Genomic DNA, 24,072 nt, shown 5'->3' with positions numbered 1-24,072 from the left:
AATTTTCTTTAGATAATGTTTTAATTATCAGACATTTCTGAAAACTACAGGTATGCCTGGTCAGAAATAACTTTTATGGTTTATATAAATTTTTGTTCACAATTTGGCAAACTTCACAATTAGATAGATTTGAACTTCTATGGTGTGTGAAGAAATCTCTACCAGTCGAGAAGTGCAGAAATAAGCTATGTGAAGCCGTATGTTTCTGAACTACACTTTTTATTCAAAGTACCTTTCTATCATTAGGTTCTAAATGTAACGATAACACTTGTCTTATTAAGCAGCCAACTACGGTAGCAGTGCTGCTAGCCTACTTCTATCTTTACATCAAAAGTTAGTGCTAACAGAAGTGCATCAGCAGGAGTCTGGTAACTACCACTTTTCTTAATATTTTTACATTATTTTCTTCTGTACTCAGATGAAAAAAATATACTTAGAAAAATATATCTTCAGAGGTTTTTGTTAAGTATGCCCTAACAAAAATCTAGTCTGATGAAAACACAGTAATAACTTAAGTAACTAAGTGGCTTTAAAATCTACAGGGAGTTCTGCAGTTGAACTTAGATGATTTATTTTTTTCATTTAATGTGAAGCTCTTTACATGTAGGGTTTCTAATAAGCTTTTCAGAAACCACTAAAAAAATCATTCTACCTCATCATATTTTACTTTATATATATATTTCTTGTAGGTGAAATACAGCCACTATGATAAGATTAGCTGTTACATACTTTATAACATCTAGATCAAAGGATGAAAATTAAGTCCTATCTTTACTATTGCTCTTCTATGTCCTGAATCTCTTGAACAAGAGAATAAGCTAGTTTCTCCACCAATCAAGACATAATGCTCTTGCCAGTGTTCACTCCACTGTAAGCCTGGTCTAGACAGACACATATTCACTAACCTCTCTATCAAAGAAGGCAGACTCGGGCAGTGAAAAGAACACTGGACTGAGAATCAGCATGCCTGTGTTCTAGTTCCAGCTGTCAACTATGAGTTGTGTCCCTGGGCAAGTCACTTAACCATTCTGAGTCTCAGTTTCCTCATCTGTAAAAATGAGCGGATTAGATTAGAGGCTCCCTAAAACTGTTTCCGTGGCTAAGATTCTAGATTAACCAAACAAAGGTACATACAGCACAATCATTAATTCTTCCTTTTCTTACAAGATAAGTCCCTTTGTGGACTGAAATGCAGTTTTCACTTGCACTGAAGGCTGTCCTCTAGAGCAGCAGTGCTTCTCAGACCTCAACGTGCATATAAATCCTCTGAAGATCTTGTTAAAATGGAGATAATGAACCCATAGGTATGGAGTGGGTTCAACCATGCTGCACTTCTAACAAGCTTCCAGATAATGCCAGTGATGCTGGTCAAACCACGTTTTGAGTTAACAAGAACCAAAGACTCTAGATACTTAGTGGGCTTGCATTTTCTCTACCTATTGTAGGTGGGTTCTCTGCAGTGAGTCTACTCTTTGATAAACAAACATTGTTTTTGTTGTCAAGGAATGTATAATGTCTTGGATTATTCTGCTTCAGATTTTTCCTTAATTATACAGATTCTAGAAACTATACTGACTAGTAAAAACCAGCTATCAGTTATGAATGACTATATTTTCAAAGACATAATTTATCATTGTAAAGCCAATCATAAACCAAAATTTTTTTAAGAAGAAAAATGTCCTTTGCTTCCTTCCTCTCCCAGATACACTTTTGAGTCTTCACATCTCAAGAGTGCTCAGATAAACTGGAAATGCCTTGGGAAGAAAGCACATGTAGGTCTGGATGAATGTAGATAAGCTACATGACTCCCTGAAGTGGTCAAAACATAAGCGCTCCACACTCACAGATTTCTGTTCATGGTTTCACATCGCTCATTACAGTCTGTCCCAGTCAATAAACTGGAGAAAGACAGTGTAGTAAATCAGCACATATTTTAAGCCTCTTGATTAGCTGGGCATCTTAAAGGAAGGTTACCCAAAATAGAAATAGGAATAAAAAAGACATTTCTTGATTTTTTTTCTACATGACATAAAATAGAGACTGAATTTTTTTGGCACGAGGGCGGACAGGAGAGGAAAGTTAAGCTACTTAGCCATACCCACTGGGGAAAGGAAGACTTATGTACTGGTCAGCTCTTACTAAGGAGAAAATGCTTCAGGTGTTTCTCTTCCCATTTACCCCTTCTAGAGTCCTCTCATTGTTAATACAGGAATTCGTAAATTTCCTCATCAATAGAATCTCTCAAGTCATCCCTAACTTTTAAGGATATCCTGATTTCTGAGCTGTCATTCTTTGTAGAAAATTATAGCATTAAGAGCATTTAAAAAGACAATGTTACCTAATTAATAAAGCTATTTTGTGTATATTATTAAAACTGTACTGGCCGGGCCCGGTGGCTCACACCTGTAATCCCAGCACTTTGGGAGGCCAAGGCGGGCAGAACACCTGAGGTCAGGAGTTCGAAACCAGCCTGGCCAACATGTTGAAACCCACCTCTATTAAAAAAAAAAAAAAAATTTCCAGGTGTGGCTGTGCGTGCCTGTAGTCCCAGCTACTCAGGAGGCTGAGGCAGGAGAATCGCTTGAACCCAAGAGGCAGAGGTTGCAGTGAGCCGAGATCACGCCACTGCACTCCATCCAGGGCGGCAGTGAGCCGACATCACGCCACTGCACTCCATCCAGGGCAACAGAGTGAGACTCCATCTCAAAAACAAACAAAAACTATATCAAAAAATTTCAAAAACTGCAAAATGTTAAACCAATTCATTTATAAAGAAGTAGAGAGGTTGGAGCACATTAATATTCCATTATAATACTTTTCTGGCACCTTTGAATGCCAGAAAACTAGTATCACTAACTAGCAACACAACTAGTTACTAATAAAATTAGTATTAATAACGAAAATTCCTCTGAAGTAGTAAAAATTACCTGGGAATGAAGAAAAAAATTCAAATAAATATATCTATTTAAGAGAAACAAACTGTAGCACACACACAACTTCATTCCCAAAATACCTGAGAGCCAATAGCTGGGAACGTAACTCCTTGTTCCTTAAGGTTCTTAATCATTGCTGATATTAGACTAAGCTGTGGATCATTCTTAAATTCATCTGTCCATTCAACCATAAGAGCCTTTAATTTTTCACATACTTTAGGATGACCCTGTAAAATAGAAAAAGAAATAAAAGAGCACCGATTTCCTAGCCAATGATTTAATACAGACATTTTAAATAGTAAAGTTATAAAGTGATATTTTTTGAATCACAAGTTATGCATAGCTATAGACAAATAAGAAAATATAGTTATTAGAAATAAAACTAATGTTCACACTATGAAAAAACCCATCATGTATATCTCACTTCAAAATTAAAGCATTAAATAGGTAATAACATTTTGGAGATCTGAAAGGACTTTTCAGAATATTTTACAACGAAGCAAGGTTTGTACATCAGTAAGACAAGGAAAAGTGTTTGCTTTTTGCAAAGCAATAAAAAAGCTGGAAGGAGAGAATAAATGATACAGTTCCTTTATTCCGAATTCCTGACTTCTTAATGTTCACGACTATGCATTTTTTCCATGATGCTTAATTATCTGGGGCCTAATTTGAGGTACATTGCATGTTAATCATCTTAAAAATTTAATTTCTTCAAAATAACCTCTTTTTATTCTTTTCTTTTTTTTTTTTTTTTTTTTTTTGGTTTGTTTATTGAGACAGAGTCTCACCCTGTGGCAGAGGCTGGAGTGCAGTGGCTCGATCTCAACACACTGCAACCTCTGCCTCCCAGAGGGGGGTGGGGGATGGGGGTCCAAGCGATTTTCCTGCGTCAACCTCCCGAGTAGGATTACAGGCGCGCACCACCATGCCCAGTTAATTCTTGTACTTTTAGTACAGGCAGGGTTTCACCATGTTGGCCAGGCTGGTCTTGAACTCCTGACCCCAAGTGATTCCCCCGCCTCAGCCTCCCAAAGTCCTGCGATTACAGGCATGAGCCACCACACTCAGCACAAAATAACATAACTCTTTATGGTTGATGTATAACAAAGATTCAAGTTAGTCTAAGGCAGGTGTACAGGGCATTATTCTTCTGTATTAAAGAGATAAATGCAGTGAGTTTTCAAAATAAATTATTTTACTCATTGCTTATTAAGGAAAAAAACCTAGCCAGTTCATTAAAATACTGATGTATCTTCATAGTGGCAATAATTTGAAGTCTTGCTATTTGATGAAATAGATATAAAGAAACCTTCACAGATACCAGAGAAGAAATAACTCCTCTATGAAATGTCATGAATGTATTTCAAATCAATACTTACTAAATAATTGGCTAAAGCTTTTAAAAATGGAGGTTAGACTTTTAGATTACTCTATTAGAAGAAAAAGAATTCTTCCTAAGTGCACATGTAATCTGTATTTTGGTCAGGGAGCATATAGTGGATTTGTAAATGCTTTATTGAGACTATACATGAACTTAATTTGTTTAATAAAAGGAAATTTTTAAAAAGGGCAGGATGTTGGCTGGGCGCAGTGGCTCATGCCTGTAATCCCAGCACTTTGGGAGGCCGAGGTGGGCAATCACGAGGTCAGGAGTTCGAGACCAGCCTGACCAACATGGTAAAACCCTGTCTCTGCTAAAGCTACAAAAACCAGCCAGGTGTGGTGGCGCATGCCTGTAATCCCAGCTACTCAGGAGGCTGAGGCAGGAGAATCACTTGAACCCAGGAGGCGGAGGTTGCAGTGAGCTGAGATCACTGTACTCCAGCCTGGGTGACAAAGAGAGACACTGTCTCAAAAAAAAAAAGAAGGCGGGATGTTATTAAGCACAAAACCAATATGTTCACTGTAAAACATTCAGAAAATAAAGGGAAGTCCTCTTGCCTATAGGTAGTCGTTTTTGGAAATGGCTGTTTGCACTACTACACACAGGTAAGTATACCACATTTTTCACCTACATTACAAAAAACATGGTATTAGAATCTCTTCATAAACAGTTGTAATCTCGATGGACATTCAGGACATTAAATGACATAATGTTTATTAATTAGGAGAAAATAAATATTAACTGCATAAAGCAGGAAAGGGAAAGAATTATCACTTAAACATGATGTTTGAAAAGTACAGAATTTTACATTCTTACTATATTTCTATACTGCTTTTTTTCTACTGTAACCTGGAAGTACTCATTTTTCCCAAAAACAGGAGGCATTTTCCATTTTAACATACAAAAACTTTTTCTTGATTTACAATACTCCCCCTAAAAGAGCCAAAAATAATTACCTTTAGAATGCACAAATTTTTGCTGGGGAAACTCACATATTACTAAGTGAAAATTCAAAAATGTCCTGAATTGTGTGACTGGAATTCTACAGTTGAGTGGGCAGTTGTAGGGTCCCCAGTTCTCCCTGCTTTCTTTCTGTGTCCCAGTAGAAAAACAGAGTGCCTTGTCCCGCTCTGTGACCCAGCCAGCTGCATGTTTTCCACCATAGGTTTGGACCCAACCTGGGGCCTTGAACATTCTCAGGCACTGATACAGTTGTTCAGGTTGTGGCCCGAAACACTAAAAGATCAAATATGTTGCTAAACACGTAGAAACCAGCCCCGACCCTGAGCCAAATTCCTTAAAACCTCCTATAAACTGCAGCCCTACTGTGTAAGTTCCCCTAATAAATGCTTTAGACTGATCACCCTGGCATTTAGTGCCTCCTTTTTTGGACTCTCATCTGGCCCTATCTGGAACAGTTTAGGGTAGTCCCTTGTGGGAACTCCCCCCACCACCACTTTTGAGGCAACTCCAGCTGTGGGTTCGGCCAGTAAGAACAGCAGTATAGTATTAAAATCCTGTGATGGGGCCGGGCGCGGTGGCTAACGCTTGTAATCCCAGCACTTTGGGAGGCCGAGGCGGGCGGATCACAAGGTCAGGAGATCGAGACCACGGTGAAACCCCGTCTCTACTAAAAATACAAAAACATTAGCCAGACATGGTGGCGGGCGCCTGTAGTCCCAGCCACTCGGAGAGGCTGAGGCAGGAGAATGGCATGAACCCGGGAGGGGGAGCTTGCAGTGAGCCGAGATTGCGCCACTGCACTCCAGCCTGGGCGACAGAGCGAGACTCTGTCTCAAAAAAAAAAAAAAAAAAAAAAATCCTGTGATGGCCAGGAAGTGGCCTTATTGATAAAGATAAAAACTCAACGGTGCCATAGACTTTTGGCAGTATTTCTGAAAGGTTTTCCATTAGGAAAATACCTTGTGCCTACAAAAACAGTACCTAAAATAGATTGATATTATTTAATTAGATATAGAAATACCTGTTGTCTTATCAGATGAAAGTATGATGGAAAAGAACAGGTTAAAAATACTCTAATATGGCTTGAAAAAACTAACTCAAAGTTACATGAATCCGCAGTCTCTTCAACAAAACATAATATTTATTTATATACTGGATAGACACAGCCTAGAAAGGATTTCTTAAAAAGCACAGAATAGTCCTTTGTGAAGATTTAAACAATAAAATATGTGAAGAAAGAAGACTGCCTTAATTTCTGGAAATAATGCTCCTTACCTTATTTAATACGTTGCTTACTTCACTAGCAAAATCTCTTGAACATACTTCTAAATGAAAAATTTTGCCACAGTTTGATACACATGCTCCTAGAAGCTAAAAGCACAAAATCAGAAGTTAAAGAGGCTCAACTGTGGCAGATAATTTTGTGGTACAGGTTAAAACAAAACCACTCACAGTCAAAGCTTGCATAGCAACGTGAGGATCTTTGTGGTTCACTCTTCTCATAATAGACCGAAGACAATCCTTAGGTCTAAAAAATAAGAAAAGTAAAAATTACTTAATAATACATCTGGCTTCCCCCTGCCCCTTAACTGTTATAGACCAAAGACTACGATAAAAAGGGAGACTACGATAAAGTAGACAAATTTAATTTTCATTAATAACATGGTTGAAAAACTGTAAACTAGTTGCTTTAAATTTTTCAAACAAAATTAACAGGCTCTCTTATTAGTAATCGTAGATGAGGCATTTCAGGCTAATTCTGGGTAGGAAAAAAAAAGCGTTGAAAATAAAATGGTAGGCCATGACTTTCACTTCCAACCAGGGTGGAAAAACAGACCAGACTTACACTCCCATTGTAAACAATTAGAAAACTGGAAAAATAGATTTAAAATACACACTGAGGTTAACTTTTTAAAGACATGAGGCCATAGGCAGTACTGAATGATAATCCCTAAGAAGGAAAATGCATTAGATAAGCCAGAAGTTTGCCTCAACTTTCTGCCTAGAGGCACTTTCCAAGTATCAGTGAAGACTTTCTGAAAAACCCACTCATGCACAGGTAAAAAACTCCATGAAACTGGTCAAAAAGTGACGAGGGCGATATGCTAAAGAGATCCAAAGCTCACACAGTTGTCATAGATGAGACCACAGTGAAGCATCTATTGAAAATCAAGAGCATTCAGTGGATATACAGGGGAGTTTAGACCCTAGCAACGCAGCTCAACCATACCTACATACCGCCTAACAACATAAGCCACAGACAAATGTAACAACTTCTGAAAAAATAAAGTCCAATACTCCTTAACAGGAATACAACACCTGATGCTCAACAATGTAAAATTCAAAATATTAAGCATTCAATAAAATGATATGATGACATGATATGAAGAAGAAAACCACCATACACAACTAGCAGAAAATTCAGTCAACTGAGAATGCAGAAATAACAAAGATGATGAAATTAGCAGTCAAGGACTTTATATAAGCTATTATATATATTTATAAATATATATTTATATAAGCTATTATAAGTATGCTGGAAATCATCCACATAATGATGAAGAAATGATATATTTAAAAGGGCCCAGAAAAAAGTCTAGAGACAAAAAATATGTAAAATTAAAAAGTAGATGGAATTAATCAGGTAAGAATGAAAGATCAATAAATTTGAAAATATGCTGAAAGTATCCCAACTGAAGTACAGAGAGAAAAAAAAGAAAAAATTTAACAGAGAGCCACCATTACAAATACTTTTAAGAGAGAAATGAAAATAAAATAGCTTGGGTGCAGTGGCTCACACCTATAATCCTAGCATTTTGGGAGGCCGAGGCGGGCAGATGGCTTGAGTCTGGAAGTTCAAGACCAGCCTGGGCAACCTTGTGAAACCCTATCTCTACAAAAAATAATACAAAAATTAGCCAGAAATGGTCCCAGCTCCTAGGGGCGCAGTGAATGGCCAGAGGTGGGAGGTTCACTTGAGCCCCAGAGGTCAAGGATGCAGTGAGCTGTGATGGCACCACTGTACTCCATCCTGAGAGGGAGAGTGAGACCCTGTCTCAAAAAAAATGTTTTAAATAAAAAAAAAAACCATAAAAACTATTTGATTGATACACAAAAGACAGAAAGAGAAAACAGAAGAAACATAACCAATTATCTAGAAAAATGGCAGATTAAGATTGTAAACCAACTACACTTGTATCAATTCACTACTGTTAGCAGTTTTCATAACAAGGAATACTAACAGGGATAAAGAGAGACAGCACATAATAACAAAACGGTTAAGTCCCCCAAGAAAACATAATTCTAAATGTGCATGAACACAAAAATAGAACTTCAAAATATGTAAAGGAAACATCGATAGAGCTGAAAGGAAAAACAGACAAATCTACTGGAAACTTCAACATGGCCCCTCAATGACTTGATAACACAAGAAAAAAAAGTACTGATATGGAATACCTGAATGACACTATCATGCAACTTGACCTGACTGGCATTACACAACAATCCACCCACTCATGGCACTATACCCATTTTTTTTCATGTGCATGGAAAATTCAACAAAATGGACTACATTCTGTCCTATAAAACAAACACTGATAAATTTAAAAGGACTAAAGTCATACAAAGCACATTCTTTGACCATAACAAAATTAAACTACAAATTGGTAACAAAATGATAGCATAAAAATACCCAACTATTTGGAAATTAAATAACAAGTATCTAAGGCTTACATCAAATGAAATCACAGAACCATAATCTCCCTTAAGGACATGAAAATGAAAGCATACTATCCAGTACTCTTTATAAGAATGTTCACAGAGGCTCTGTTCATAGAGTCAAAACCTGGATACTATCCAAATGCCCATGAACAGATGAATGGATAAATTGTAATATATTAACACAATACCTCTTCCCCAAAAAAACAGGAATATTGATACATACAAAAATTTGAATTCATCTTAGAAACATACTTAGTGCTAGTCACAGGAGTACTGACAATACCATTTCATTTTATGAAATTCTAGAAAAGGAAATTTACTCTATAGTGACTTAGTAATTGCATAAGTGGAAGGAACTTTTGGGAGTGATTAAATGCTATCTTGGTTGGGATGATACTTATATAGGTGTATATATTTGTCAGAACTCATCAAACTATCAAACCATACACGTACAAGGGATGCTTTTTGTTGTAGATAAATCATAGGTCAGTAAAACAGATCTATTTAAATGACAGGCCAAGCACGTAGCAAACATGCATTTCATGGGCATGCTTTATGGTAATTAACGATAATAGTAAAGCAGAGTAATCATCCATATAACCTATGAAACATCATGTGCTTAGGCTCTCAAAAATTATAATAAGCAAAGGACTCATTCAGCGTTCAAAACATTCACAGCAAACCAAGTCCTCCATTTACTGAAGTTCAGTTCCTTGCCCATGATGCCAGTTACTGGGCAGTAATAGGCACTAACAAGATTCATACCTGTCACTTAAACATGCTATGTTCTGGCCACAGAGATGCCTCCCAATAAATTCAGGTAACATAAACAGGGAGTTCTTTATGTAAGTCAAAAGGATAGCCTCAAAATATTAAATCATCAGATGAAAACGACACATATTTTCCTCTAATAACACAATACATTATCAACATCTATAAATTATTTCAACTAAAAATAATACAATATATTATTCTCAAGGGCATATGGATATTACCCAGGATAAACAATGTTAAGCCATAAAACAAGTCTCTACAGATTTGAAAAGATAAAAATCATAGAAAGCATGTTCTCCAAAGACAGTAGAATAAAATTTGAAAGAACAAAGAAATGTAGAAAATTAAAATATGTGAAAATCAACATCCTCCTAAATAGCCAATGAGTCAAAGAAAAAAAATCACAGGGGAAATTAGAAAATACTTTGAGATTAATGAAAAGGAAAACATAACCCAAGAAAACTTAAGGGTGCAATAAAACAGTGAGAGGAAAATTCATACCTATAAGCATCTACATTAAAAAAAAAAAAAAAGACAATCTCAATACCACCTCACACCTATCAGGATGGCTATTATAAAGAAAAACAGAAAAAATGATAAATGTTGACAAAGATGTGGAGAAACTGAAACACTTGTGCACTGTTGGTGGGAATATAAAACGCTACAGGTGCTGTGTAAAACAGTATAATGGTTCCTCAAATAATTAAAAATAGAATTACCATATGCTCCAGCAATTCCCCTTCTGGGTATATACTCCAAAGGACTGAAAGCAGGCAGGGTCTGGAGGAGACAGTGGTATACCCGTGTTCATAGCAGCATTATTCACAATAGCTAAAAGGTGGAAGCAACCCAAAGTGTCCACAGACACATAAATGGATAAGCAAAATGTGGTACATACATACATGGAATACTATCCATCCTTTATAAAAAGGAAATTCTGCCATATGCTACAACAGGGATGAACTTTAAAGCCATTACGCTAAGTGAAATAAGCTGGTCACAACAGGGCAAATGCTGTATGATGCCCCTTAGATGAGGTACTAAGAGTAGTCAAAATCAAGGCCGGGCACAGTGGCTTGCACCTGTAATTCCAGCACTTTGGGAGATGAAGGTGGAAGGATTGCTCCAGCCTAGGAGTGAGACCAGCCTGGGCAATATAGTGGGACCTTGCCTCTGCAAGAAATTTTTTAAATTAGCCAGGCATGGTGGCACACACTTGTAGTCCCAGCTATTCGACAGGCTGAGGTGGAAGGATCACTTGCTGCAGTGAGTCATGATTGCGCCACTGCACTCCAGCCTGGGTGACAGAGTGAGACCATATCTTCAAAAACAGGAAAAAAAAAAGAGTAGTAAAAATCATTGACAGAAAGTAGAATGGTGGTTGCCAGGGGGCCTGGGGAGCAGGGAATGGGGAGTTATTGTTTAATTGTTTAATGGGTATACAGTTTCAGTTTTAAAGAGTTCTGGAGGTAGGTAGGGACTATAGTTCACAACATTATGCAGGTATTTAATACTATTAAGATGGTAAATTGTATGCTATGTTTATTTTGCTACAATCTAAAGAATTGGTGAAAAAGATCTCAAATCAATAACCTAAGATTATACCTTAAGAAACGAGGAAAAAGAGCAAGTAAACCCAAAGCAAGCAAAGCAGAAGGAGGGAAACAATAAAGAGAGGCAATAAATGAAACAGACAACAGAAACACAATTGAGAAAATCCAGTGAAAACAAGTTGTTTCTTTTTTTTAAAGGATCAACAAAACTGAAAAACCTTTGGTTAGACTGGCCAAGAAAGAAAGGTGACTCAATTTATTAGGATCAGAAAATAAAGAGGGAACATTACTCTCAACCTCACTGAAATAAAAAGGATTTTAAAAAACACTATGAACAACTTTATGCCAACAAATTGGATAACCTAGTTAAAATGGACAAATTCCCACAAAGACAGGAAACTATTGAAACTAACTCTATGATATGCTTAAGTGTTCAAAGAAAAAAAGGAAAAATAAAAGAAACTGACTTAAGAAGAAACAGAAAATATGAATAGACCTATGTAACAAGTAAAAAGACCAAATTACTGATTAAGAAAAGCTCCCATAAAGAAAATCTCAGAAACAGAAAGCTTCACTGGTGAATTCTACCAAATGTTTAAAAATTAACATCAACTCTTCATTAAAAAAAAACACACACATACAAATTAAACACCAAAATTAAAAGTTTTGTGCCTTAAGGGATACTATCAATAAAGAAAAGTCAAACCACAGAACGGGAGAAAATATTTCCAAATCATATATATGACAAGGAATTAACAGCCACAATATATAAAGAACTCCTACATCTCAACAACAAGCAACAACCCAATTCAAAAATGGGCAAAGGACTTGAATAGACATTTCTCCAAGTAAGATACACAAATGGCCAATAAGCACATAAAAAGACGCTCAACATCACTAGTCATTAGGGAGATGCAAATCGAAACCACATTGAGATGCCACTTCACACTCACTAGGCTGGCTATTTTTTTAAGAAAGGAAAGATACCAACTATTGGAGGGGATGTAGTGAAATTAGAACCCTTGTACATCCCTGGTGGGAGTGTAAAATGGTGTAGCTACTGTGAAGTGTGGTAGTTCCTCAAAAAATTAAGCATAACCACATATAATCCAGCTGGGACTCTAACCAATATCCGTACACCCATGTTCAGAGTAGTATTAATAGTATTCACAACAGCCAAATGTCCATCAACAAAAGAATGGATAAACAAAATGTGATATACAATGGAATAGTATTCAGCCTTAAGGAAATTCTGACACATGCTATATACAACACGGATGGACCTTGAAAATATTATGCTAAGTGAAATAAGCCTGACACAAAAGCACAAAAAATTCTATGTTTCCACTTCCATGAGGTATCTAGAATAGTCAAATTCATAAAGATAGAACACAGAAAAAAGTAACTAGTGGCTAGGAGGGGAAATGGAGAGCCATTATTTCAAAGGTGTAGAGTTTCTACTTGGGATGATGAAAAAGTTCTAAAAATGGATAGTGGTGTTGGTTGCATAATACTGTGAATGTACTAAATGCCACTGAATTATACACTTAAAAAGGATTTAAATGGTAAATTTTATGTTAAATATATTTTACCAAAATAAAATCAGTACTAATACAAGCTACAACATAAATGAACCTCAAAAGAATTACACTTACATGAGGTCGGGCACGGTGACTCACGCCTATAATCCCAGCACTTTGGGAGGCCGAGGCAGGCGGATCACCTGAGGTCAGGAGTTTGAGACCAGCCTGGCCAACATGGTGAAACCTCATCTCTACTAAAAATACAAAAACTTAGCCAGGCACAGTGGCATGTACCCAATCCCAGCTACTCAGGAGGCTGAGGCAGGAGAATCGCTTGAACCTGGGAGGTGGAGGTTACAGTGAACTGAGATTGTGCCACTGCATTCCAGCCTGGGCAACACAGCGAGACTCTGTCTCCCAAAAAAAAAAAAAAAAATTAAACCACATGAAGAAAGTTGGTCACAAAAGAACATGTATTGCAGAGCTCCATTTACATGAAATGTCTACAACAGGCAAATCCATACAGATAGAAAGTAGATTAGTGGTTTCCAGGAATGAGGAGAGGTGGGAATGGGAGTGACTGCTAATGAGTACAGCTTTCTTTTTGGGATGATGATTGTTCAGGAATTAGATACTGTTGCACAAACTTATGAACATATTAAAACCCACTGAACTGAATATTCTAAAATGGTAAATTTGATGGTATGTGAAATATGTACACATTTATAAAAGTTAAAACATTTATCGGGCAATTTGAACTCCAATGAGCCCTGGAAAGTAAAGCGATATGCTTAAGGATAATTAGTTAGCACTGTAATAAATACAAAAAAATCCTTTTTAATAATTATATAGAAAAATTAGGATACAAGGTAGGATTCCTGATTTTAAGGATGCTCAACTACCTGTGAGGCTGCTTCCACCTAAAGAGCATGGTGAAGGGAGAAACAACACACAAAAGAACTAATAGTGACTGAATGTCTATTATGTGCCAAGCATTCAATTTTTTTATCCTAAAACTTTTTTCTTCTACTTTACTGATTTTGTAAGATATTAAAATTTTTGGATAGCAGCATCATTAAACTGAAAAAATTATGTACTTTAACACTATTACTTAGATTTTGCCTTTTTCACAGTTGGACTTATTTTAGGAGCCAGGGTCCGTGACCCCATACTGACTTGCAGTTGTGAATACCATGCTGACATAAAAACACAAAACAATCATTTCAAGGCATGGTAAAGGCCAGATATAAAGAATTATTTGAATACTAAAATTAAAATCAGTATAAAATAATCTAAAGATGATTCAGCTCAGTATTTTAGAAAATAATCCTGTATACTTTCTTTACCAAATGTTAAATAAAATTGATTATGTATTTTGCTTATAAACCACTTCTTTTTTAAGGTAAGAAAGCTAAACTGTGACTTTTGGAAAGGATAGTGGGGAAAGGGGTGTTGAAATGAAACTATTCCTTTTTATTTTAGACATTCCTATGTCGTTTTACCACAGCCAATTGTAAAAACCAAAGCAAAGATATCTCTGGCACCAAAATAAAATTGGCTACTGAACCACTAAAAGGACAGAGCTGCAAAGCCAGTAAGAATGAAGTGCTGATGAACACCTTGTTTGTGCAAACACAGCAGTACCTTTTTACACACTAGCTTAAAATCCCTTCAGAATTGTCTACAAAACAGAACTTACCCACTATTATGAACTGTCTCATTCTGTCCCAGGCATTTTTAATTCACTTTTTAGTATTTCCACCAGATAGATAATACTGAACTTTTATATATATATGTATAATTATTAAATCTTACCAAGTAATTAAAAGTATGGTTAAAATACTATTTTTTAAAAAGGTTCGGGGATTATAAGTGAATTTAACGTGAGTATACTTACAGCTATTATCCTTCCAATGACAAATGAAAGTTGATTACAAGCATGGTGTCTATATAACTCATTCTCTACAGCAGTACCCTTTCGAGAGTGAAAGGTGGTGCTAACTGGACATAACACAGGAACAGCAGGCATAAACTACAATTGTCCAAGGCAAATTGGATGTTATGGTCACAACAACCAAAACTATGTTCATCCACAAAATCATCTTTTTATGAATAGATCTGGGTCATATAGTTCATAAGAGGGTAAAGGAAAAGTGGGCAGTATTTCTATACCGTTGCAGCTTCCAATGTCTTTTTCTCAAATCACAGACCAGACAGAAAACAGATTTTACAGGAATGTACATAACTGCCTACACAGCATATGTCAGCTGATGAACTGAAAGCATCAAATTCAATTTCATTATTTACCAGTATTACTCCTGTCTCAACAAACTGCACTGTCAGATTCAAAGAAAGCAGATTTAAGATGGAGCTCCTCTCTATCACATCCTCCCTATACCCACTCCTGCCCCATCATACCACTCTCAACCATTCAGTTTCTATGTGAAGTCATAACTATTAAAAACAAGTCAGCTCATGCCTGGAAGTAAATGAAAATTAAGGCATGAACCTTCCTTAATCAATCAATCTTCACACACAAATATCCAAACTGTGCTACTGTGCTTTCTTTTGCAATAGACCTTTCTAATTTCCCAAACAAAACACAAACTCTGCAGAACTTGAAACTCTTAAGGCAAATGTGCAAAGCACAGATTTTTTTTTTTAATGAATTCTATCAGCAGTCACTTCTCTAATCTAATGGTAAATTAAGAAAACTTCTCATTTTTGCCCATTCATCGTGTTGGAAGTACTCAGATAATCTGATTCCACCACATGGAGTGCTATTTGTATAATCAATGCGAAAGGATACCAGCCCTTTGGATTAATCTCATTAGGAAAGCAAGACTTTCAGGGTGAATCACCTCCATAAAAATTAGAGAGGCACTGTTTAAAAAAAATTCAATAGGTACCAAAGAACTCTGTTAATAATACTTTCCATAACTAATGTTCATTAATTACCTTCTAGGTGACAAGTATTATGCAAGGCTTTAGGAATAAAGTAGTGAACAAGAGGAGACTGATCCTGCTTCATGAAGTTCATAGTCTAGCCTAGTGTCTTTTTCTAAAACTTAAGTGAATCCCTGTATAAGTTAAAACTGTGACATAAACATAGTTGTCCAAACTTTATATAAACTACAATATCATGTTTAAAACCATCAACTTCAGAAAATGCTACTATCTTCTTTTTTTTTTTTTTTTTTTTTTTGAGACAGGGTCTCACTCTGTCTCCCAGGCTGGAATGCAGTGGTGCGATCTCAGTTCACTGCAACCTCCACTTCTTGGGTTCAAGCAATTCTCCCACCTCAGCCTCCCAAGTAGCTGAGATAACAGGCGGGCACTACCATACTCAGCTAATTTTTTTATTTTTAGTGGAGACAGGGTTTCACTACATTGGCCAGGCTGGTCTTGAACTCCTGACCTCAGGTGATCCACCCACCTTGGCCTCCCAAAGGGCTGGAATTACAGGCGTAAGCCACCGTGCCCAGCCGAAAAATGCTATTATCTTTAATTTGGCTTTTATGAATTTTCATAAACTAAAATCTTTATCAGGCCATGTGTCTAAAACCAAGCCATGAACAGGCACCATGAAAGAAAATCTTCATGACTACCTAATCAGTTAAGATTCCCTGTCAGCTGTTCATATTTATAAATACACACAAATGGGTACATCTTTCAACACAGAACAATTTTCTCCATGTCAAAAGTCATAATTGTTAGATTTAAAAATGAAGAAACCCTTGTATCACATTTTGTCATTCCATTCTTAAGGATTGAGTGTCTCAAGTATCAAAAGTGGAATCTATAATTTTGTTTATTAGAATTATTTTCTTCTAATGGTATTTTTCATTGTTTTGCTAAGTTCAAAGTTCTGATTCAACACTTATGAAACTAACAGGCCTCAGGCAAATTATGTATTCCAAAGATAACTATGATAATAATTCCCTTGACATGAACTTACCATTTCCCATCAAGAGGTGACATCTAACCACCCTCCCCTTGAATCTGGACTGACTTCAGTGACTTGCTTGACCAATAAATTATAGTGGAAGTGACATTCTAAGACTCATAACTTACAAGAAGCCATGTGGAGTACATTTGGGTCTCCTGGAGCATTGGCTCTCAGGATGCTCCAACTGGGAACCCACCAGCATTCTGTGAGAAGCTCAAGCCACAAGCAGACGCCTTGGGTAAGAGTTTCAACTGATAGCCAGGTGAGGTCCCAGGTGATGGTCAACCATCACTGCTCACCATACTAAGCATCCATCCCAGTGAAGCCTTCAGATGACCCTAGTCCCAGGCACTATGTGACTACAACTTCATGAGAAACCCCATGCAAGAACTGCCCAGCTGTTAACCCACATAACTTTGAGATATAATAAACTGCTCTTTTAAGCTAAGTGTTAGGACGGTTACGACTAAGAGTTGTGTAGTAAGAGATAACTAGAACAGTCTCTAACAAAGGAAGCTGACGGCTGATAGGTTTGAATAGTACTAAGTCATATTATTTAGAATTGTTTGGGTCTTCTTTTAATCTCTGTTTAAAACATAACTTAAACATAATACGTATTTAAATAAAGTCACTTCAAGTTTATAAAGCCTAAATTAGGTCAGGCTTACAAAAGCCACCCATGAATCTCATCTCTGGATCACTTCTCAAAACCACCCTGCTCTCTTGGACCTCCAGTCCCTCATGAGGACTCTCCCGCCCTGCTGTTCTTAGTCAACGCTTACTCATCCTACAGATCAGAGCTTACACAGCTCTTAAACTGAGGAACTTAGGCCCTTGATAGCTCCCCACATCAAGCTGTGCTTGGAATGTTAGGCATTCCACCTGCAAACTCAAACATTGAACTAAATCTGTCAGATAATTGTTGTAATACTAATAGTTAACACTTAGGGAGTGCCTGCTTTGTGTTAGATGCTGTGCTAAGAACCTCACAAGCAGACAATCTGACTCCAGAGTCTGTGCTCTTCACCACCACATGATAAAGCTTTGGTATTTAACACCTCTCTTTTGTTGGGTTGGTTTGTGGGGTTTTTCTCCTTAACTATTTATCTCCCCATCATGAGGGCTGCTGAAGGCAGGGCCCAGGGTTACACAGCTCATCCTTGGCATGCCACTCCTTAACCATGCCCTCTGGCACATAATAAATTCTCAATTGAAATTTGAGAAAATGAAAATAAGAATTATTTAGCAACTGCCGTTGCTCTCCTGTGACTGAAGTTAAAACACCGTCATTGTGAATGGGGCCTAGAATTGTGCCTTTGACATGGCTGAGGCTCAAAAAAAAGTCACTGAGCAAAACACGAAAAATACTACTTTTCACTATTGTACAACTAATATTTAGAATAAGTCATCTTCCTTATAAAGCTCTATTTATTACCAAGTTCTGTGTATCTTCCACTGAGTTCGCTAAGTGGAAAACATACATCCTTTCATAAAGTGTAGTTAATAGAACTATAATAAAACCATAAGGGGGAAAATGCACAATAAGTAGTGCTGGGAGGAAGAGAGGATGTCAGAAAAGAGATGGGTGGCAATAAACACAAAATATTTTGTAAAAATACAAGGTAAGAGAAAATCTGCACGTGCACTTAGAAGAGTCTACCAAAGGTTTCCATCACCTACCTGTTTAAAGGGTGGGCAAATCCTCATCTCTCTCAAAAAGCTTCTTAAAACCCCATTTTGGTATTTTAAAACTTTTTGTAAGACACATCCTCTCTTTTCCTTATCTTGAGATGGGAAAAGAAAAAGATAGGGGTCAGGGACAGCGACAAAGAACAGGGAAAGGAGAATTATCTCTCACCTTTCCCAGTTTTCCACCTAAAAATACCTACTTCTCTTATCATTTGATAAATGACCATAACATAAATCACACTGCTGTAAGACGTCAAAGAAGACCAACATTCTTAAGGTCAGTTTCCAAAGTCAAGGTGTAAGGCCAAACTGCAGTTAATCCATTTTCTTTGATTAGGGATTTAACTATTGGTGAACTCATGAACCGTCTCTCAAATGTGTCCAATACAGCCAACTTTTCCTTAATTACTAAAGCAAAACTGTTACTTTGAGCAACAGCTGAAGAAGCTGGCTTGCATACAGGACTATGTTAAATAAAATATGCATGTTCCGAGCAAGAATGGACCTCAGCACAGCGAGGTATTGATGCTATGAGAAAACTGGGAATTGTAATTGTGAGACAGCGCATATAAGCTCACTAAATGAATTGGCAGGCACTAGTTTTTTGGGAAAAAATCTGAGGAGGCTGGAAAAGAATACAGTAAAATTCAGTAGGTTAAACATGTATATGATACAGCTCAATACTACAGTCAGAGGATCAAGGAAAACTAAAAGCAATTTTGCATTCTTGCAATTCTCTTTTCCAAGAAAAGTGAAATTTCAAAAGTCTTTGGTGCACAGTAAGTTTTCAACAATGTCACTATATAATTTACAAATGTCTATCTACTTAAAGGTATACTGCTGTGCAGTCATGAGAGAACTATAGCTCAACGTTAGGCGCAGTCACCAGTTAGATTACCTGAAAAGGTATTCCCAATACTATATAGGAGGAAGCCAAGAATATTTAAAGCTATTGTTGGAAAAAGAGTCAAGATTTGTGACATCCTATGCTGTATAAAACTTTGGAAAGTCTCTTATTTCAAATAGCTCTATATCTCAGTTGAAAAGTACTCTTTAGTATCATAAAAACCATATGCCAAGCAGTGACAGGAAGATTTTATATTCTTAAGGAAATTATTGTCATTGAAAAGACAGTAAATTTAAATTCTAATTCCTGTATATATTACTAAATTAATAAATGATTTTTAGACCAATCAACTTTTCAAAATGAGGCTATCACCTGTTCATTATCCCTCTCTCAGGACATAACAAAATAACAGGGTATTTGCCTAAAAGTATTGCAAATATAAAAGAAAAATGATCAAAACAAAAATTATCAATAGCAATAATAAAAAACATGGTTAACAAATATGTTTGCATGGTTAACCTCTAACAACCTATGAAGTCAGACTAAAAACGTACAAGGACACTAGTGAAAGACTATCTGGCATGTTGCATCCCTGATCCCTGCTAGTTACTACATCAGTAACATCAATAGTAATCCCCGTCATGGGACACCTGAAACCATCCCTAACGGAGCAATACCACCCAGGCTGAAAACCACTACTAAACAAAAGAAGCATCGTGATACAGTAGAAAAACGATTTGAAGCTTTGACAGACCTCATCTGTAAAAGAGGAGATGTCTAATATCTCCTTATCAGAATCTTAATTCTAGACTCCTAGACTCATGCCAGGGATTTAGAGACTCTCAACAATGTTCTTGAAAGCACAAAAATGTCTCATTCTTTATCTTCACTTTTACAACTGTAGCTTTCAAAGTTATTTTAGAGTGATTTAAACTTTACATCTTCATCTAAAATGCTATGAAAAAAGCTTTACTGTGGTTTACCATTCAAGGACATATGTATGTCTATACTGGAGGAAGGAGGAGTATGTGCATGCATAGCTTTTTTTTTAAATTATTATTATTTTTATTATTATACTTTAGGTTTTAGGGTACATGTGCACAATGTGCAGGTTTGTTACATATGTATCCATGTGCCATGTTGTTTTGCTGCACCCATTAACTCGTCATTTAGCATTAGGTATATCTCCTAATGCTGTCCCTCCCCCCTCCTCCCATCTCACAACAGTCCCCGGAGCGTGATGTTCCCCTTCCCGTGTCCATGAGTTCTCATTGTTCAATTCCCACCTATGAGTGAGAACATGCGGTGTTTGGTGCTACACCATGGAATACTATGCAGCCATAAAAAATGATGAGTTCATGTCCTTTGTAGGGACATGGATGAAACTGGAAAACATCATTCTCAGTAAACTATTGCAAGGCATGCATAGCTTTTATAGGACTTAGTATACCAGGACCTAGCAGGCACGTAGGAACTAAAAGACATGGGAACTCAAATCTTTGCTGAATGAACTAAATATTTTTAGAAATTAACAGATAATATAAATGCTCCTTGAATATTGAGTAGAGCCTTATTTAGATGCCTTTCATAAGCATGAAGGCATGTCACAGACTGTAAGAGAATTCTAATATAAAAATACAAAAGAAATCACAACAGAAATAATGCAGTCTTTATATACTGAACATATTCAAAATGCAAATTTGATTTGTAACATACATTACATAAAACATAATCCAGACAACATATAAAAAGGGGCAAAATACAGAGTACAAATATCAAATTATTCCCTTAATGTTAAGCTTATTAAGTAGGCATTTCTTATGAGATAATGGAACATGAATATAGATAAATATATACAGTGATGTTATTTGACTATTATTTAACAAACATGTTCATGTAAGTCCCAAAGGACTTCATTAGAAAAGGAGGTAAACTAAACTTCTACATGCTGAACTAAAATATTGAGGATTAAGTTCAATATGATGATATTTTGAGTTTCCCAGACCATATAACACTAAGGTATATTTCAGTCAAACAAAACACAATGTAACATAACGTATGGGGAGAGACGAATCACCAAAAACTTTAACATAAGATTGGTAAGTCTTGATTTGTATTTTTAACCTTCAAATATAACTGCTCATACAAGCACTTAAGCACACAGCACAGTGGAGGTAGAAAAAAAACAAAATGGGAAGTAAAGAAATCTGACTTCTAATTTTGCCTCTGTTCACTCCTTTTAGACAAGTCACATTAGTATCTCAGGGCTTTACTTTTCTCATCCGCAAAACAAGTGCAACAGTCATTAGAATTCTACAAGTCTCATTCTATAAAATATATGCTGTTTTTAAGACTTAGTAAAATAAAAAAGTAGAATCATTGTCTAGGCAAGTAAAGACTGAAAAATCACCTCGTGTCAGATCCCATTCCCTAGTCAACAACTTGATTTGTGTTATCCCGATTCTCTCCTGAATCATCATCTCAATTTCCCCCTCACAGTGCATCATTCTCTTCCAGATACACAGATGCTATAATCTTGACTACCCTTTAAGAAGGGAAATTCCCAGCTAGGCGCAGTGGCTCACGCCTGTAATCCCAGCACTTTGGGAGGCCAAGACGGGCGGATCACGAAGTCAGGAGATCGAGACCATCCTGGCTAACACGGTGAAACCCCATGTCTACTAAAAACACACACACACACACACGAAAAAGAATAAGCCAGGCATGGGGGCGGGTGCCTGTAGTCCCAGCTACTGGGGAGGCTGAGGCAAGAGAACGGTGTGAACCTGGGAGGCGGAGTTTGTGGTGAGCTGAGATTGCGCCACTGCACTACAGCCTGGGTGACAGAGCCAGACTCCATCTCAGGAAAATAAAAGAAAAAAGAAAAAGAAGGGAAATTCCCAGTCAGTGAAAGAAAACCCCCACTGAAATAGCAGCAAAAAGGACAAAATACCTCATAAGAAACATTACAAAAAATGTACAAGACTTTTAAGAGGAAAACTTAAAAACACTACTAAAGGTTATAAACAAAAGGAGATGCTATGTTCTTGGATAGGAAGATTTAGAATCATAAAGACATAAATTTCTTAATTTAAAACTAGGCCAATTTAAACAGAAAGTTTTGTTTTTAAACCAGTCAACTCAATTTGAAAGTTTATCTAAGGAGAACAGGAAATGGAAAGAATATTTAAAAAAACACTTCAGGCAAAAAAAAAAACCTCAAGACCATGTCCTACCAAACGTCAAAACATATTAATAATTAAAACCACGTGGTAGCAGAATGTGTTTAGACACATAGGTCATAAGAGAAAAACAGACTTAAATACATATGCAAATATAATATATAAAAGAAGTATTTCAAATCAGACGGAAAAAAAGATGGACTAGTCAGTAAATGGTGTTGGGATATTTGGTAGCCAAACAGAAAAGAATAAAGTTAGAACCCTACTTCATACTGCCTAACAGGATAAATTTCAAATAGATCAAAGACTTGAATGTAAAAAATAAAACCATACTGAGACTGTGGGGACAGTCTGGTGGCTTCTAACAAAGATAAACAGTCTTACCATATGATCCAGCAATCATGTTCTCACATATTTACCCAACTGAACTGAAAATGATGTCAACACAAAAGCCTGCAATTAATGTTTACAGAAGCTTTATTAAAAATCACCAAAACTGGGAGCCATCAAGATGTCCTTCAGTAGGTTAATAAACCGTAGAACATCCATATAATGGAAGAGTATTCAGCAATAAGAAGAAATGAACTATTGAGCCACGAAAAGGCACATAGGAACCTTAAATGTATATTTCAGATGCCAGTCTGAAAAGGCTATATATAGTCTATGATCCCAATTATACAACATTTGGAAAAGATGAAGTTTTAAACAGTAAAGAGATCAGCGGCTGTTTAAAGTTCAAAGAGGAAGGAAAGGAATGAACAGATGGAGCACAGGTCATTTTAAGATGATAAAACTAATCTGCATGGTACTGTAATGACAGATTCGCGTCATTACGTAACGGTAGATACATGTAATTATATACACTGTCAAAACCCACTGACCTATACAAAACAAAGTGTACCTTAATGTAAACTATGGACTTTAGTTAATAGCAATGTATCAATATTGGTTCATATCTTGTAACAAATATATACACTAATGAAAAATGTGAATAATTGGGGAAATTGTGCTGGGGTTGACTTCTGAACTATCTGTTCAATATGCATTATGCTAAGCAATGTGCATTCGTTTCCCTTGCTTCTTCCAAACCACTCTCCCTCTTTCCTAAAACTGCCCAGCTCTAATCACGTCAGTCCCCTCATGTTGCAGTTTATTTAAAAATCTCAAATGCCCCTTCACCTGTCAATTATTTTAGCTACTGGATCACTGCCTCTCTCTCCAACATCACTCCTGTCCTAATTCTTGGAGTGTAAGTGATGCTTTCAACACCCTGGCTTTTCAACTTCTATCACATCTTATTAACTCCGATGGACCTTGGAATCATTAGACCTTGTCATTACCAATAATTGAAAACCCTCTATAGTCTTAATTTAAAGCATCCTACATTCCAACCATCATCTTCTATTTTTCTAACTCACTCTGAAACCCAACTCTGCCCTCATTCAGGGCAACTGACTTCTGCTCCAGCTACTCTGTAACTTTCAAGTTCTTAGAAGGCATCAAGTTTTCTCTACCTTGCAGCATTCAGCATTCACCTACAGGCTATTGCTTCTTT

At 36.7% G+C, this 24,072-nt stretch overlaps 1 protein-coding gene across 3 annotated transcripts in view; it reads right to left on the bottom strand.

Annotated features, from left to right (window-relative positions):
- The window catches only part of STAM (signal transducing adaptor molecule), an 82,590-nt gene that overhangs the window by 34,337 nt on the left and 24,181 nt on the right, over positions 1–24,072 (bottom strand). The window contains exons 1-4 of one of the 3 annotated variants that reach the window (XM_058432039.1): positions 18,480–18,579; positions 6,733–6,808; positions 6,556–6,651; positions 3,014–3,160 (exon numbers count right to left, since the gene is read on the bottom strand). In XM_058432039.1, coding sequence (XP_058288022.1) covers positions 3,014–3,160; positions 6,556–6,651; positions 6,733–6,783 — 294 coding nt within the window. In that variant the 5' untranslated portion in view covers positions 6,784–6,808; positions 18,480–18,579. Of the gene's footprint in view, positions 1–3,013; positions 3,161–6,555; positions 6,652–6,732; positions 6,809–18,479; positions 18,580–24,072 lie in introns of those variants that run through there. The other 2 variants (XM_032165088.2, XM_032165167.2) reach the window with 2 other exon arrangements.

Source organism: Hylobates moloch, unplaced genomic scaffold (assembly GCF_009828535.3).
Source record: "Hylobates moloch isolate HMO894 unplaced genomic scaffold, HMol_V3 SCAFFOLD_2, whole genome shotgun sequence".
Classification (NCBI taxonomy): domain Eukaryota; kingdom Metazoa; phylum Chordata; class Mammalia; order Primates; family Hylobatidae; genus Hylobates; species Hylobates moloch.
This window is presented reverse-complemented; position numbering and strand designations above follow the sequence as displayed.